Source organism: Octopus sinensis, unplaced genomic scaffold (assembly GCF_006345805.1).
Source record: "Octopus sinensis unplaced genomic scaffold, ASM634580v1 Contig01428, whole genome shotgun sequence".
In the NCBI taxonomy this organism is placed as follows: Eukaryota; Metazoa; Mollusca; class Cephalopoda; order Octopoda; family Octopodidae; genus Octopus; species Octopus sinensis.
The window spans coordinates 25,001-37,500 of record NW_021824838.1 but is presented as its reverse complement, the minus strand read 5'-3'; the positions used below and the strand labels follow the sequence as shown (position 1 = coordinate 37,500).

The 12,500-nt window shown below is 38.2% G+C and overlaps 1 protein-coding gene across 3 annotated transcripts in view; it reads right to left on the bottom strand.

The window, feature by feature from the left end:
* Positions 1-12,500, bottom strand: part of LOC115227054 (allene oxide synthase-lipoxygenase protein) — a 64,716-nt gene that overhangs the window by 27,607 nt on the left and 24,609 nt on the right. For all 3 annotated transcript variants that reach the window (XR_004997029.1, XM_029797989.2, XM_036498511.1), the window contains 8 exons: positions 9,902-10,030; positions 9,384-9,481; positions 7,552-7,684; positions 6,553-6,648; positions 5,381-5,477; positions 4,550-4,667; positions 3,189-3,281; positions 1-51 (listed from right to left, as the gene is read on the bottom strand). The exon at positions 1-51 is cut by the window's left edge and continues 10 nt beyond it. Coding sequence is in view for 2 of the 3 variants with exons in the window: in XM_029797989.2 (XP_029653849.1) it covers positions 1-51; positions 3,189-3,281; positions 4,550-4,667; positions 5,381-5,477; positions 6,553-6,648; positions 7,552-7,684; positions 9,384-9,481; positions 9,902-10,030 (815 nt within the window). In the remaining variant the exon portion in view is untranslated. The remainder of the gene's footprint in view (positions 52-3,188; positions 3,282-4,549; positions 4,668-5,380; positions 5,478-6,552; positions 6,649-7,551; positions 7,685-9,383; positions 9,482-9,901; positions 10,031-12,500) is intronic.

The window sequence follows — 12,500 nt, the reverse complement described above, 5'->3', positions numbered from 1 at the left end:
GCAAATTCTTTTGGAAGATTTCCATCGATTGAAAAATCCCAAAGTTGTACACTAAAATATATATACATATATATATATGGAGAGTTTACGAAAAAAACAAAAGACAAAGACAGTTGGTGTACAAAACAAACATGTATTAGTATAACGCTCGGGAATAGAAAAAGTCTTTTGCGTTTCGAGCCTATGCTCTTCTACAGAAAGGGATACAGAAAAAACAAGGAGAGAAAAAAATGTGTGTAGTAGCTAACGATCTATCATATATAAATGTGTAACAGTGAAACAATCGAAAACCAATAGACATTTATGTTTGTATCTATAGATCTAAGCAGATGTTTACTGATGTAATTAAAAAGTTCGCTTGAAGCTTCAGGTTCGATCGTTCTGTGCGACAGCTTGGGTAAGCGTCTTTTACTACTGACTGCGGCCCACTAACCAAGTGGGATCTGTGGTCCACTAACTAAGTAAAATCTGTGACGTAGAAATTGCATTGTGGTGTCGCTGATGGACTTCTGCTGGGTAGAGTGATTTAAGTGAGATTTGACTGCTATTTCTAGGAGATCGAGTGACCGCATGAAGAATTTCAACTTAAATTTTGTTGTGTTCTTGTCACTCTGAACAGCCTCGTTCTGATCGCTTTCTTTCTCCTCCAACATTTTCCTTGCATCACCCTTATTCCTGCCCTTGTTTATTTTCACTAACCTCAGTTTATTTATCCATCAATATCAGTTGATGTTTCATATCTCTCTCTCTCCCTCTTTCTCTCTCTCTCTTTCTTTCTCTCACTCTCCCTCTTTCTTTCTCTCTCTTTCTCTCTCCCTGTTTCTCTTTCTCTCTCTCCCTATTTCTCTGTCTCTCTTTCTCTGTCTGTCTCTCCCTCTTCCTCTCTCTCTCTCTCCGACGACGACGACGACGAAAAGGTCTGCCCGACACATTAAAAACTCTCCCCTTGCAATTTATTCCTTTAAAAAGAAATCCTTTTGTACGCGGTGAAGAACGAGAATCAAAATGGCGACTTGTATATTCATTGCATATTTATTTTAAACACGTTCCGGCAGATTCGAACGCGAATATGCTAATCGCTGTTATGTTTCGCCACAAGAGAACAACATCTCCTTTCAAACGAATGTGGGTTCAGAATACACTCAATTCATTAGCAAAAGGAGACGTTGGGACACCCGGTGTTTCGGTATACTTGTGTTTCCTCAGTCACAGCTACCTTCACTAATGAACCTAACAAGAGTTTGTGGCTCTCGTTCATAAATTTAATAAATAATTTCTCTGCTGATACGCACTGATATCTCCTAACCAATGATAAATCATAATTTACGGTGAGCAGCGAAGGTGAAAATTATGATTCGCGTATTCATTCTTAATACATTCCGGCTGATTCGAGCGTGAATATGCTAATCGCTTTTATGTTTCGTCATTGAAGAACGACTTCTCCTTTATGACAAGTTCATTCGTTCGTGTATCCTGTTCTTTCAACGATTTTTGTATCGCGTTTTCACATCAAAAGTTTCTAGAATTTTCTTATTTTTCTATGTAACAAAAAGTAAAGTTGATTTCTCTCTCTCTAACCGCTCAGTCGAAGTCGACTCTCGGTCACTCGTTGGATCAGTGTCCTCCAGTCAGTTCTATCCTGGGCCGCTTCCTTCAGACTGGCCATGTCCATTCCGGTATCACCCCTGATGATGTCAAGCCAGCGGGTTCTTGGTCGGCCTCTTCCTCTCTTGCCACTGACCATTCTGAGCATGATGTCCTTCTCCAGGGATTCTCTCCGCATAATATGACCGAAATATGCTAATCTAAGCTTGGTGATCCCAGCTTCTAGCGACATTTTCGGCCTTATCTGCTTAAGTTGATTTAGTATTTCTGATTCTTAAATAAAACAGATAAATGCCAAGATATAAGGTTTCGTGACAATATCGATTGATTACTTTAATTTGTAATGGACAAAACAATGGGGGGGGGTTATTTTTTTTAAAAATGACTCCAAATGAAGACGTTCGTTTCATCTTCATAACGATACTAATGTGCTACTCCTCAGAATTCATAACGGTACTAAAGTGGTACTCTTCGAAATCGGAAACTTCGTTGCAATTCAAGCGTAGTACTCCTCAAAAATGAAACTTCGTCGTTACAATAATAGCGTAATGCTTTTCAAAATTGACAGCTTCATTACGAAACTGTGGTCCTATTTAGAAATGATAGCTTTATTATGATCCTGACGTAATACTGCTAAAAAAATTACTGCTTCCTTGCAACACAAGCGTAATATATATATATATATATATATATATATATATATATATAGCTGAGGTTGTCTGTGTATGGCAGGTTTGGTAGCCTTCAACTAACACTATCTCCTCCGAGACCCTGCGGTGCAAGTTGACCAAAATTGAGAGTATGATAGAAGAAGGCTTGCTCTTCATTCCGTAGAAGAAAAACATTCAAATCGGACCATGTTAACACCAAAAATTATTTACATCAAAAAGGTGCTTTTTTTCTATGAAAATCCCTATGTTTTACGATTTTTTTTACTGCTGTGTCGCCATTTTTCAGTGTATTTCAACCAGAAAAATGTTCACTTAAAGAGAATAACAAGCTACATAATGCAAAATTTTTACTTTTTAAAACTTCCAATTCTAAAGGGTCGAAACAAACCCGAGCAACGCCGGGCGATACTGCTAGTACTCCCTAAAAGATAACTACTTCGTTACTATACTATCCTGGTGCTTCTCAAAAATAACAACTTCGTTACAATATTAGCGTCGTAATTCCGTACAAATATCAGCTTTGTTACGACAAAAACGTCGATTGGCAGCTTTCCTACGATACAAGCTCAGTAATTCTCCAGATTCTGAGTAACATTCACAGAAACTTACCCAATGTCAGTGGTAAGACTTCCTTTTATAACGTTGTGTATTATTATAATGCATTAGAAAACAGTAGTTTCGTAGACAAGACTCATCAAATTAAAACGATATTTCTGAAATGGATATCAACATTACGAAGTTTCTCAGTTATAATTATTAACCGATTTGAACTTTGCTTTCTCAATTTTGAGCATAAATTTATTGCCTGTTGCAGTTTGCAAAAATTGTAAAAAGATTAGCAATGTGAAATTCTTGTGACGTTTTGTGAAACTTCAACTCCCCACCACACACATAATGTAGAAATGAACTTACCCTTTATATATCAGTTGAAACATTCCGTCTATTCCAATGGTCATCGTCTTGTCAACCCAGCCGCCAGGTGACACCAGCTTTTTGAATCCTCGACTAAAATTACAAACGTTCAATTGTTCATCGCTTTTAAAATGTCGCATCCAATATTTATTACGCTTAATTGCACATCAAATAATACACACACACACACACTTACTCACACACACACACACACACGTAAAAGGCATTCAGCACACTTTGTAAAGTTGTTGGCGCTGGGAAGGCACCCAAACGCAGAAACCATGCCACAACAGACAATTGGAGTCTTGACAACTCCTGTCAAACTGCCCAACCCATACCAGCACGGAAAACAGACGTTAAACGATGATGATGATGATGATGATGATGATGATAATGATATATATATAGAGAAATAATTAAGATTCAGTTGAATTAGGTACTTAAGTTGAAGCACGAAGTCAGTCCGGTATTATCCGCACACCTCGAAGTAAGGTGAGTAAAAACAAAATAAGCAACAGGACATCAAGTAGTGATGCAGTACGACCGTTTCAAACGGTTCCATTTAATAGAACAATGCAATCATTACTTCAATTTAAATACAATGCTATCTTCAGCTGCACAAATAAATAAATGGAATTTTAACCAGTCGGACACATTAATATAATTTTTCTCAAATACTTTAACAGAGCAAGAAGATGGAAGAAATTCATGTTGTCGCTATTGTAGCTAAGAATAGATAAAATTTTCTCTATATTAACATCTTAGGTTTCTTAGCGTCTTGCCCCTTTAACTGGTAATTAACATCATGATTTAAAGTCTTCTCCTACCCAGCCTCTTTTTATAGACAGTTATTTATATCCATTTGACTACTACTAATGTTTTCTTTCCTCCCTGAGGAAAAGGGATACATAGAACAATATTTATGACCATTCCTAGCCATGAGCTGTCAACTCACTCTTGTCCTTTATTCTAAAAGAAATGGATCACAATCCTTTACAAGCTATGACTCCAATGGGCTTCATACGATTCTTGGAAGTGTAGTCTAGTCTTAGCTACAATAGCGACAAAATGAATTTTTTCCACCTTCTTGCTCTGTTAAAGTATTTGAGAAAATTATATCAATGTGTCCAACTGGTTAAAATTCTATTTATTTATTTGTGCAGCTGAAGATGGCACTGCGTTTAAATTGGTGTAATGATTGCATTGCTCAATTAAACGGAACCGCTTAAAACGGTCGTACTGCATCACTACGAGTATAATTTCGGTTAATTAAAAATTGTTTTGTCTCACTAAATTGCTAATGTTAGCTGTCTCTTAACTTTAGATTTAGATCGCTGAGCTGAGAAGAGAAAGAAACTTACCTGTTGATTGCCAAAAGGAATAGTGTGTGAGGTGCCAATAGCTTGTAGAGAGGATGAGACACGGATATATTTCTGTGCATGGCAAGAATAACCCCTTCCATTAATAAATGAGTCAAGCCTACAAAATAGAAAAAAACTTCTTAATCTTCTTAATCTGCTAATGTTGATTATTTATCTATATTTCTGTGATAAGTTACTGTTAATACAATATTTTGTAATATTAGCGCAATAGCTTTCTGAGTTCAAATTCCGCCGAGGTCGACTTTGCTTTTCATCCCTTTCGGGGTCGATAAAATAAGTCAGTGCCGGTCAAGCATAGGAATTGATGTAATCGACTTACCCCTACCCGAAATTGCTGGCCTTGTGCCAAAATTTGAAACAGATATCAGTACAATAGGCCGAGTTGTAAGAGAAGAAGGCCATAAACTTTGTTCAAACTATCCATCATATCCAACCCTATTCCTGAAACGGGTGTCAAGATAGAATCTCCTCAGGCATTCATAGGACCCTTTCAGAAACATCTAGTATTAAACTTTCCACGGACGAAATACTTATTTCTTTACTTCCCACAAGGGGCTAAACACAGAGGGGACAAACAAGGACAGACACACGGATTAAGTCGATTATATCGACCCCAGTGGGTAACTGGTACTTAATTTATCGACCCCGAAAGGATGAAAGGCAAAGTCGACCTCGGAGGAATTTGAACTCAGAACGTAGCGGCAGACGAAATACGGCTACGCATTTCGCCCAGCGTGCTAACGTTTCTGCCAACTCGCCAATAATAATAATTAATAATATAATAATCAATAATAATAATAATAATAATACCCAAGTGCACAAGAGACTGGTGGAAACTGGAATCAGCCAGATTATACCACATTTTAGCAAGAGTCCAAACGTAATGATCGTCCGTAGGAAGAAATATCTAAAGAAAAAATAAATAACATGAATCCAATTAGACGAATATATATTGTTACAGACAAGAAATAGTATTTCACATATATACACACGTTCCATATATATATATATATATATATATATATATATATATTATATATATATATATTGATAGAAATGATAAGACAACAAAAGAAAGAAAGAGACCTCGATATTATGTAAATAGAGGAATTTATCAGTGAATATATGTGACAATTATTCGGTAGCCAAGATAAAACTCCGAGTTTTGGATGCCGAGGTGGAATTCCACGCCGCCATCTTTTCAGTTATGCGGCCATCGGAAAAAAGGCAGGCAGGCAAGCAGGTAGACAGACAGGCAGAGCGACAGTGTCAAGCAAACATGGAGAACGAGAATGAGTTTAGTGTATTGGAAACGAAGGGAGAGATACTGGATGGAGACGAAGTCTGATTGGCAAGTAGACACACGTGTAGAGAGAGAGACAGTGTGTGTGTGTGTTGTGTGTGTGTGTGTGTGTGTGTGAGTGAGTGAGTGTGCGTGTATGTGTGTGTGTAAGAGAGAAAACAGAGGGAGGAGAGGCGGGAGGTAGGGAAACAAAGAGAAGGAATGGGAGAAAATTTTGGTGGAACGATTATTTTGTCAACGAAGAGACCCCTACGTAGAATAACACTCTTGCACTTTAACGAAATGTCCCATCCGCACCACAAGAGTCTGCAAGCGTCTGCAAATATGTCTGAGCAGAAACCGGTGGAGGCGTTCCACGTGTGACGACTACTAAACCGACCCTTCCACGTCTGGCTGAAGGAATACCTGATAACGCGTCTTTCTTACGCAAACACAGATGTCTGCGGAATACACAACCACTGACAGCACAATGCAGTGAATCGGATGTTTCCGTCAATCAAATAACTGGAAGACTGATTAACCAATAATCATCATTATAAACATCTGGTGTCAGTAAAAATTACACCAAACTGAAATACTCAGAGTTTTACAGAAAAAAAAAATCATGGCGTAGAATAATTCACTAAATTTAAATAAAATATACATTTGGTTACAAGAAAATATTCTAGAAAATTCTTACAGGATTATCTGGTCCCTTTTGCTGCTGCAGCTGTATGGCAATTGGCACCAAATCGTCTTTGGAATTCAGCATAAATAACGCAATTGGAACACACATCTGTAATTAATTATGCCAAGTGAATAACAATCAAAATCTCAATCAATGAATAGATTTGGGAGATTGGAACGAAAGTAGAAGATGAGATCCAGCCTTAACTCTTCTTATTTTGGTAGAAAATACAATTTCTATGAGTTGGGTGTTCATGAATAGATTCACATCAAAATGGAATTAACAAGGGAACCTTGAAATTTTTGCTTCATAAAGGATCAGAATATATATTCACACATACTCTCATGCACGTATATCGGTATATAGAAGAAGGCGGCGAGCTGGCAGAACCGTTAGCACGCCGGGCGAAATGCGTGGCCGCATTTCGTCTGTCGCTACGTTCTGAGTTCAAATTCCGCCGAGGGCGACTTTGCCTTTCATCCTTTCGGGGTCGATTAAATAAGTACCAGTTACACACTGGGGTCGATATAATAGACTTAATCCGTGTGTCTGTCCTTGTTTGTTCTCTCTGTGTTTAGCCCCTTGTGAGTAGTAAAGAAATAGGTATATATAACGTTGTGTGTATGTGTGTTTGTAATGTAATACACATTCATAACCGGAACGGCGCTATGTATAATGTTTTACCTCGGACAAATTTCTCAAAGAAAACTGTGTATTAAAAATCATAGGATTCGCTCAGAATGTCGCCGGCGAATCGTCAGACACCGGTGTTTCGATTTTATTTCATCTCCTCCAAACACCTTGGGTATTCCAAGGTCAATTTCAGGGCGTTTGTTACTATTTCTATGTCAATATATTGTCCGCTGGCTCTGCGGACTTAGAAAGCAAATAAGAACCAGCGATACGAACAACTGGACAACTGTCTGTAAAACATTGTATCAGTAACATGTATTCTTCTAACCCAAGTTAGCATAGATAAATTGACGTAAAACTGATTGAACATGAGCTTACATCTAAATCTTCTCTATGTGTAATACCTTCCAAAATATCCAAATCTGTATAAAATAGTCGTTTTTTCTTGATCAAATCTTCCAGCGTTTCTCCTTTCAGGACCGGTTTCAGAACCTCATCATCCACACCAAGTCTACAATAAATAAAAACAAAAAGAAAACAAATGAAAAGGCAACAGATGCAGGAGAACATGTGTTTCGAGAACATTTTTTATTTATTTTTCTTATACAGAAAAATACAGAGGATTTAAATTCGCCGACTTCAGTTTAGCTAACTTCTTATAGCAGAAAATTATTTGTATCAAGGAAGATAAGGCGCAGGAGTGGCTGTGTGGTAAGTAGCTTGCTAACCAACCGCATGGTTCGGGTTCAGTCCCACTGCGTGGCATCTTGGGCAAGTGTCTTCTACTATAGCCCCGGGCCGACCAATGCCTTGTGAGTGGATTTGGTAGACAGAAACTGAAAGAAGCCTGTCGTATATATGTATATATATATAAGTGTGTGTGAATATGTTTGTGTGCCTGTGTTTGTCCCCCTAGCATTGCTTGACAACCGATGCTGGTGTGTTTACGTCCCCGTCACTTAGCGGTTCGGCAAAAGAGACCGATAGAATAAGTACTGGGCTTACAAAGAATAAGTCCTGGGGTCGATTTGCTCGACCAAAGGCGGTGCTCCAGCATGGCCTCAGTCAAATGACTGAAACAAGTAAAAGAGGTCTCTTAATCCTTCAAAAATAATCATCTTGGTTATTGTGACTCAATAACTCCACCTGGTGTCCGTGACCGAAGAGAAGATAACTACTCCGAAATGCTTTCATCTCACAATATTTTCATCATTTATTGAAACTGTCTTTCATAGAATATTTTTTAAAACATAGATTACTATCCGACCATTACCTCTCGTCACAATAAGAAAATCGAAGCTAAAAAGGTGTCCGCTGGCGCTGCGAGTTGATCTAAATATATACACACCATTTGTCAACAAACGGGATGTGTTTTCCGGGACAAAACGTAGTGAGTAGCTTGTTCACTGGTTCAAACGTGCCTCAAGCATATTCAAACTGATAATAACATTTTAATAATTCTGGTTCACTTGGTTAAAAGAAACTATCTTAAGAAGGATAAGTTCGTATGGTGTAGGATGACATCGAAACGATTTTTTCATAGAATAATTCCGTTAATATATTGGGCTGGTGCATAATTATTGCGACTTTTTTCAATAAATTTTATTCAACAAAAACAATAACATGTAACAAAAACATCTTTAAATGATTATTCCGGAGAATATTCACCATCTACTTCAATTACTGCTTCCTACTTGCTTGGCAGACGGTCAGACCGTCATTTAACGATGTTTTTGCTAGATATTGCTATTGTTTTTGTTGGATAAAATTTGTTGAAAAAAAAAAAATGCCGCAATAATTATGCACCAACCCAATGTTTTCATCATTTATTGAAACTTTCATAGAATATTTTTTAAAACATAGATTACTATTCGACCATTACCTCTCGTCACAAAAAAAAATCGAAGCTAAAAAGGTGTCCACTGAAAAGTTGTGATACCCGCGCTGAAACAAAAATCGTGACGTTTTGACTTTGAAGAGAGGAAATTACTCGAAATGTTTATAGCAGCTCTAAGAACAGATTTACTAAAACCACTTGTAAATTATTATTTTTCTCTCTTTCTCTTTGACGAAAGCCCATCAAAACAAGATGCGGTATCGGCTCCACGTGGAATTCGAACTTAACCGAATTTTCTAACTTCCTGAAACGATAATTTAGCGACAGACGAGTCTGGTTTTCATTAATTGTTCTGAAAAGAATCTCGACTTACTTGGATGGTATTTCTTCACAGAGGGTAATTACTGTGGGATTGCAACCATTTAGACGTTGATATCCAAACCATGTATCTTCCCTCCAGAATTTAACAGACTATGGGATACAGAAAACAAGACCAGAACTGCTTCAGATATAGAAATAACAATAAGAAAGTAAAATATTGAAATCAAAGATATCAAGGGTGCATAAGGCCGACTGGGGATGGTAAATTGAAACCGAAAATAAGTGATGCGGCAAAGTTATTGTTTCAAACACAAGCGTATACCAAATCCACTCAAAATTGGAGAGGATCTGAAGAGGAAGACAATTGCCGAAGATGCCGCGCGGTAGGACTGAACGCGAAACCTTGTGGCCGGGAGGCAAACTCCTTAAACTCGCAGCCATACCAGCGCCTATAAACATCACTCACAAATTATGGTACAAAACGAAAGAGAAAAAAAGGGGCATTGAATATCAATATTTACATAAAAAATTTTAAAAAGTGATGAAAAAATACGCCATTGAAGTACACACCTCGGGTTCCGTAAGTTTTTCTTCTTGATAAACATTGGTTAAATCATCCAATGTCTTCCAGGAGTCTGTAATAATTCTGGTATATATTCCCCTCAGAATCACATCCAGTTTGTTCGTTAACATGTTCCACTGAAAGAGACGACAAATTTAGAGATTAAACGGTTTTATTGGTTAAAAAGAATTCGATTGATAACAATGTAAAATGTACTGGCATTCCGTCGGTTGCGACGACGAGCGTTCCAGTTGATCCGATCAACGGAACAGCCTGCTCGTGAAATTAACGTGCAAGTGGCTGAGCACTCCACAGACACACGTACCCTTAACGAGCTTCTTTCAGTTTCCGAATATTAAAATCCACTCACAAGGCTTTGGTCAACCTGAAGAAAACTAAATGCTAATGTCTCACGCAGTGAAACAAACCCGTGTGGTACCTCAGGCAAGTGACGTCTACCATAGTGTTTGGCTACACACATATTTTGAAGGACGGATGTTACCGACTATAACAAGTTCTGTAGTTGACTGGAACTTTTCATGGATCCTAGAGAGATGGAGGATAAAAAACGAACGCTGGCAGGGTCTTGTCTCTGAACAGAGATCCCGAGTTGTGCTAAATCTATTTTTAGTCGTTCAAACTTTTTGCTAGCCTCATAAAAAAAAAAGTCAATTCCAAATTTCCAAACCCCTTCTTAAGATGGTTTACGAAATATTCCACCCAAAGAATTAGGCTCGAATTAATCAATACCAGCAGTTTTGAAAGGATGCGGGGAGGTAGGGTGATACCATCGATTCTAGTTCTTGAAGGGTACTTTATTTTATCGACCAGGAAATGATAACTTAACCCCGGTGGAAATTGAACTCTGAACCTCAAGAGCCAGAATAAATACAGCCAAGCGTTTTGCCAGCCATCAAACGATTCGGCTTCCTCTCCCCTTTATAGATGCAAATTAATAATTCTTTCTAATTTTAGCACAAGGCCAGCAATTTTAGGTAAGCGGAAGGATGCAGTTTTTATACTCATTATCAGGAGTAATTAAGTCGATTACATCGGGCCCCAGCGCACAATTGGTACTTAGTTTATCGACCCCGAAAGAATGAAAGGCAAAATCGACCTCAGTGGAATTTGAAATCAGAACGTAAGGACGGACGAAATGCCGCTAAGCATTTTGTCCGGCGTTTTAACGATTCCTTTATGATAATAATAATGGATTCTAATTTTGCTACAAGGCTATTTCGGAGGACGGATCAAGTTGATTACATCAGCCCTAGTATATCACTGATACTTATTTCACTGACACCGAAAGGATGAAAGGCAAAGTCGACCTCGGGGGAATTTGAACTCAGAATGTAAAGACGGACGGAATAACTTTGAGCATTTTGACCGGCATGCTAACGTTTCTGCCAGCTCACCACCTTCGTAATCCTTTGTACCGGAGGCACGAGACCTCAAATCTGTGGGATGGGGACTAGTCCATTACATCGACCCCAGTGTTTCACTCGTACTTAATATATTGACCACCGAAGGGATGAAAGGCAAAGTCGACTTCTGTAGTATTTGAACTCAGAACGTAGCGAAGCATTTCGTCCAGCGCGCTAACGATTCTGCCGGCTCGCCGCCTTTAAAATCATAATAATAATAATAATAATAATAATAATAATAAGTCTTTCTACTATAGGCACAAGGCCTGAAATTTGGGTGAGGAGGAAGATCCAGTCGATTTGATCGACCCCATTGTTTCGACCCCGAAAGAATAAAAAGCAGAGTCACCTCGGCTGAATTTGAGCTCAGAACGTAAAGACAGACGAAATGATGATAGTAGTAGTAGTAGTAGTAGTAGTAGTAGTAGTAGTAGTAGTAGTGTAGTAGTAGTAGTAGTAGTGGTGGTGGTGGTAGCAGCAGCAGTAGCAGTAGTAGTAGTAGTAGTAGTAGTAGTAGTAGTAGTAGTAGTAGTAGTAGTAGTAGTTTCACGTTTTGGCAGAAAGCCTGCAGTTTCGATGGGAGAATTTACGTCGATTACATTAACTCCGGAACTTTCTGTGGAGTTTTTTCGAGTAAAACAAGAAATTCTAAGGAAATCATCATGCCAGAATCGCAATTTTAATTTCCTGTTAAAAACCATTTCCATTCCCCATGTGTAGATATGGTCGTGTATACATCCTTCATTCATCACTCCCACTTTATTTGATGCTAGAGTCATTAACACTGGGACCGGTTCACCTCGAACTATTTAAGTAAACGAGTTTGTGCTTGGGAAACATATTTGTTTACATGTTCACTAAATAGTTTTATGCTACTTTCTTCCGGCAGAAAGCTACAGATCCCTTATGATGACGGCAATCGTCATTATCTTCTAATTCCAAAACCGCTAGAATCCACCGTGCCTTAACCATGAGGGCTTAATTTCAAACCGAAGCTAAATATATTTATTAAACATAAGGATCTGATTCACACACACACACACACACACACACAAGAATTTTAGGGGCTTGAGAAATATGTATAACATGCTATTTTCCTCTTTTTTTTTCTGTAATTAACCAATTTCACTGGGATTGACTCCATTATATGAGATATACCGCACAACAGAATATTTTCAATCTA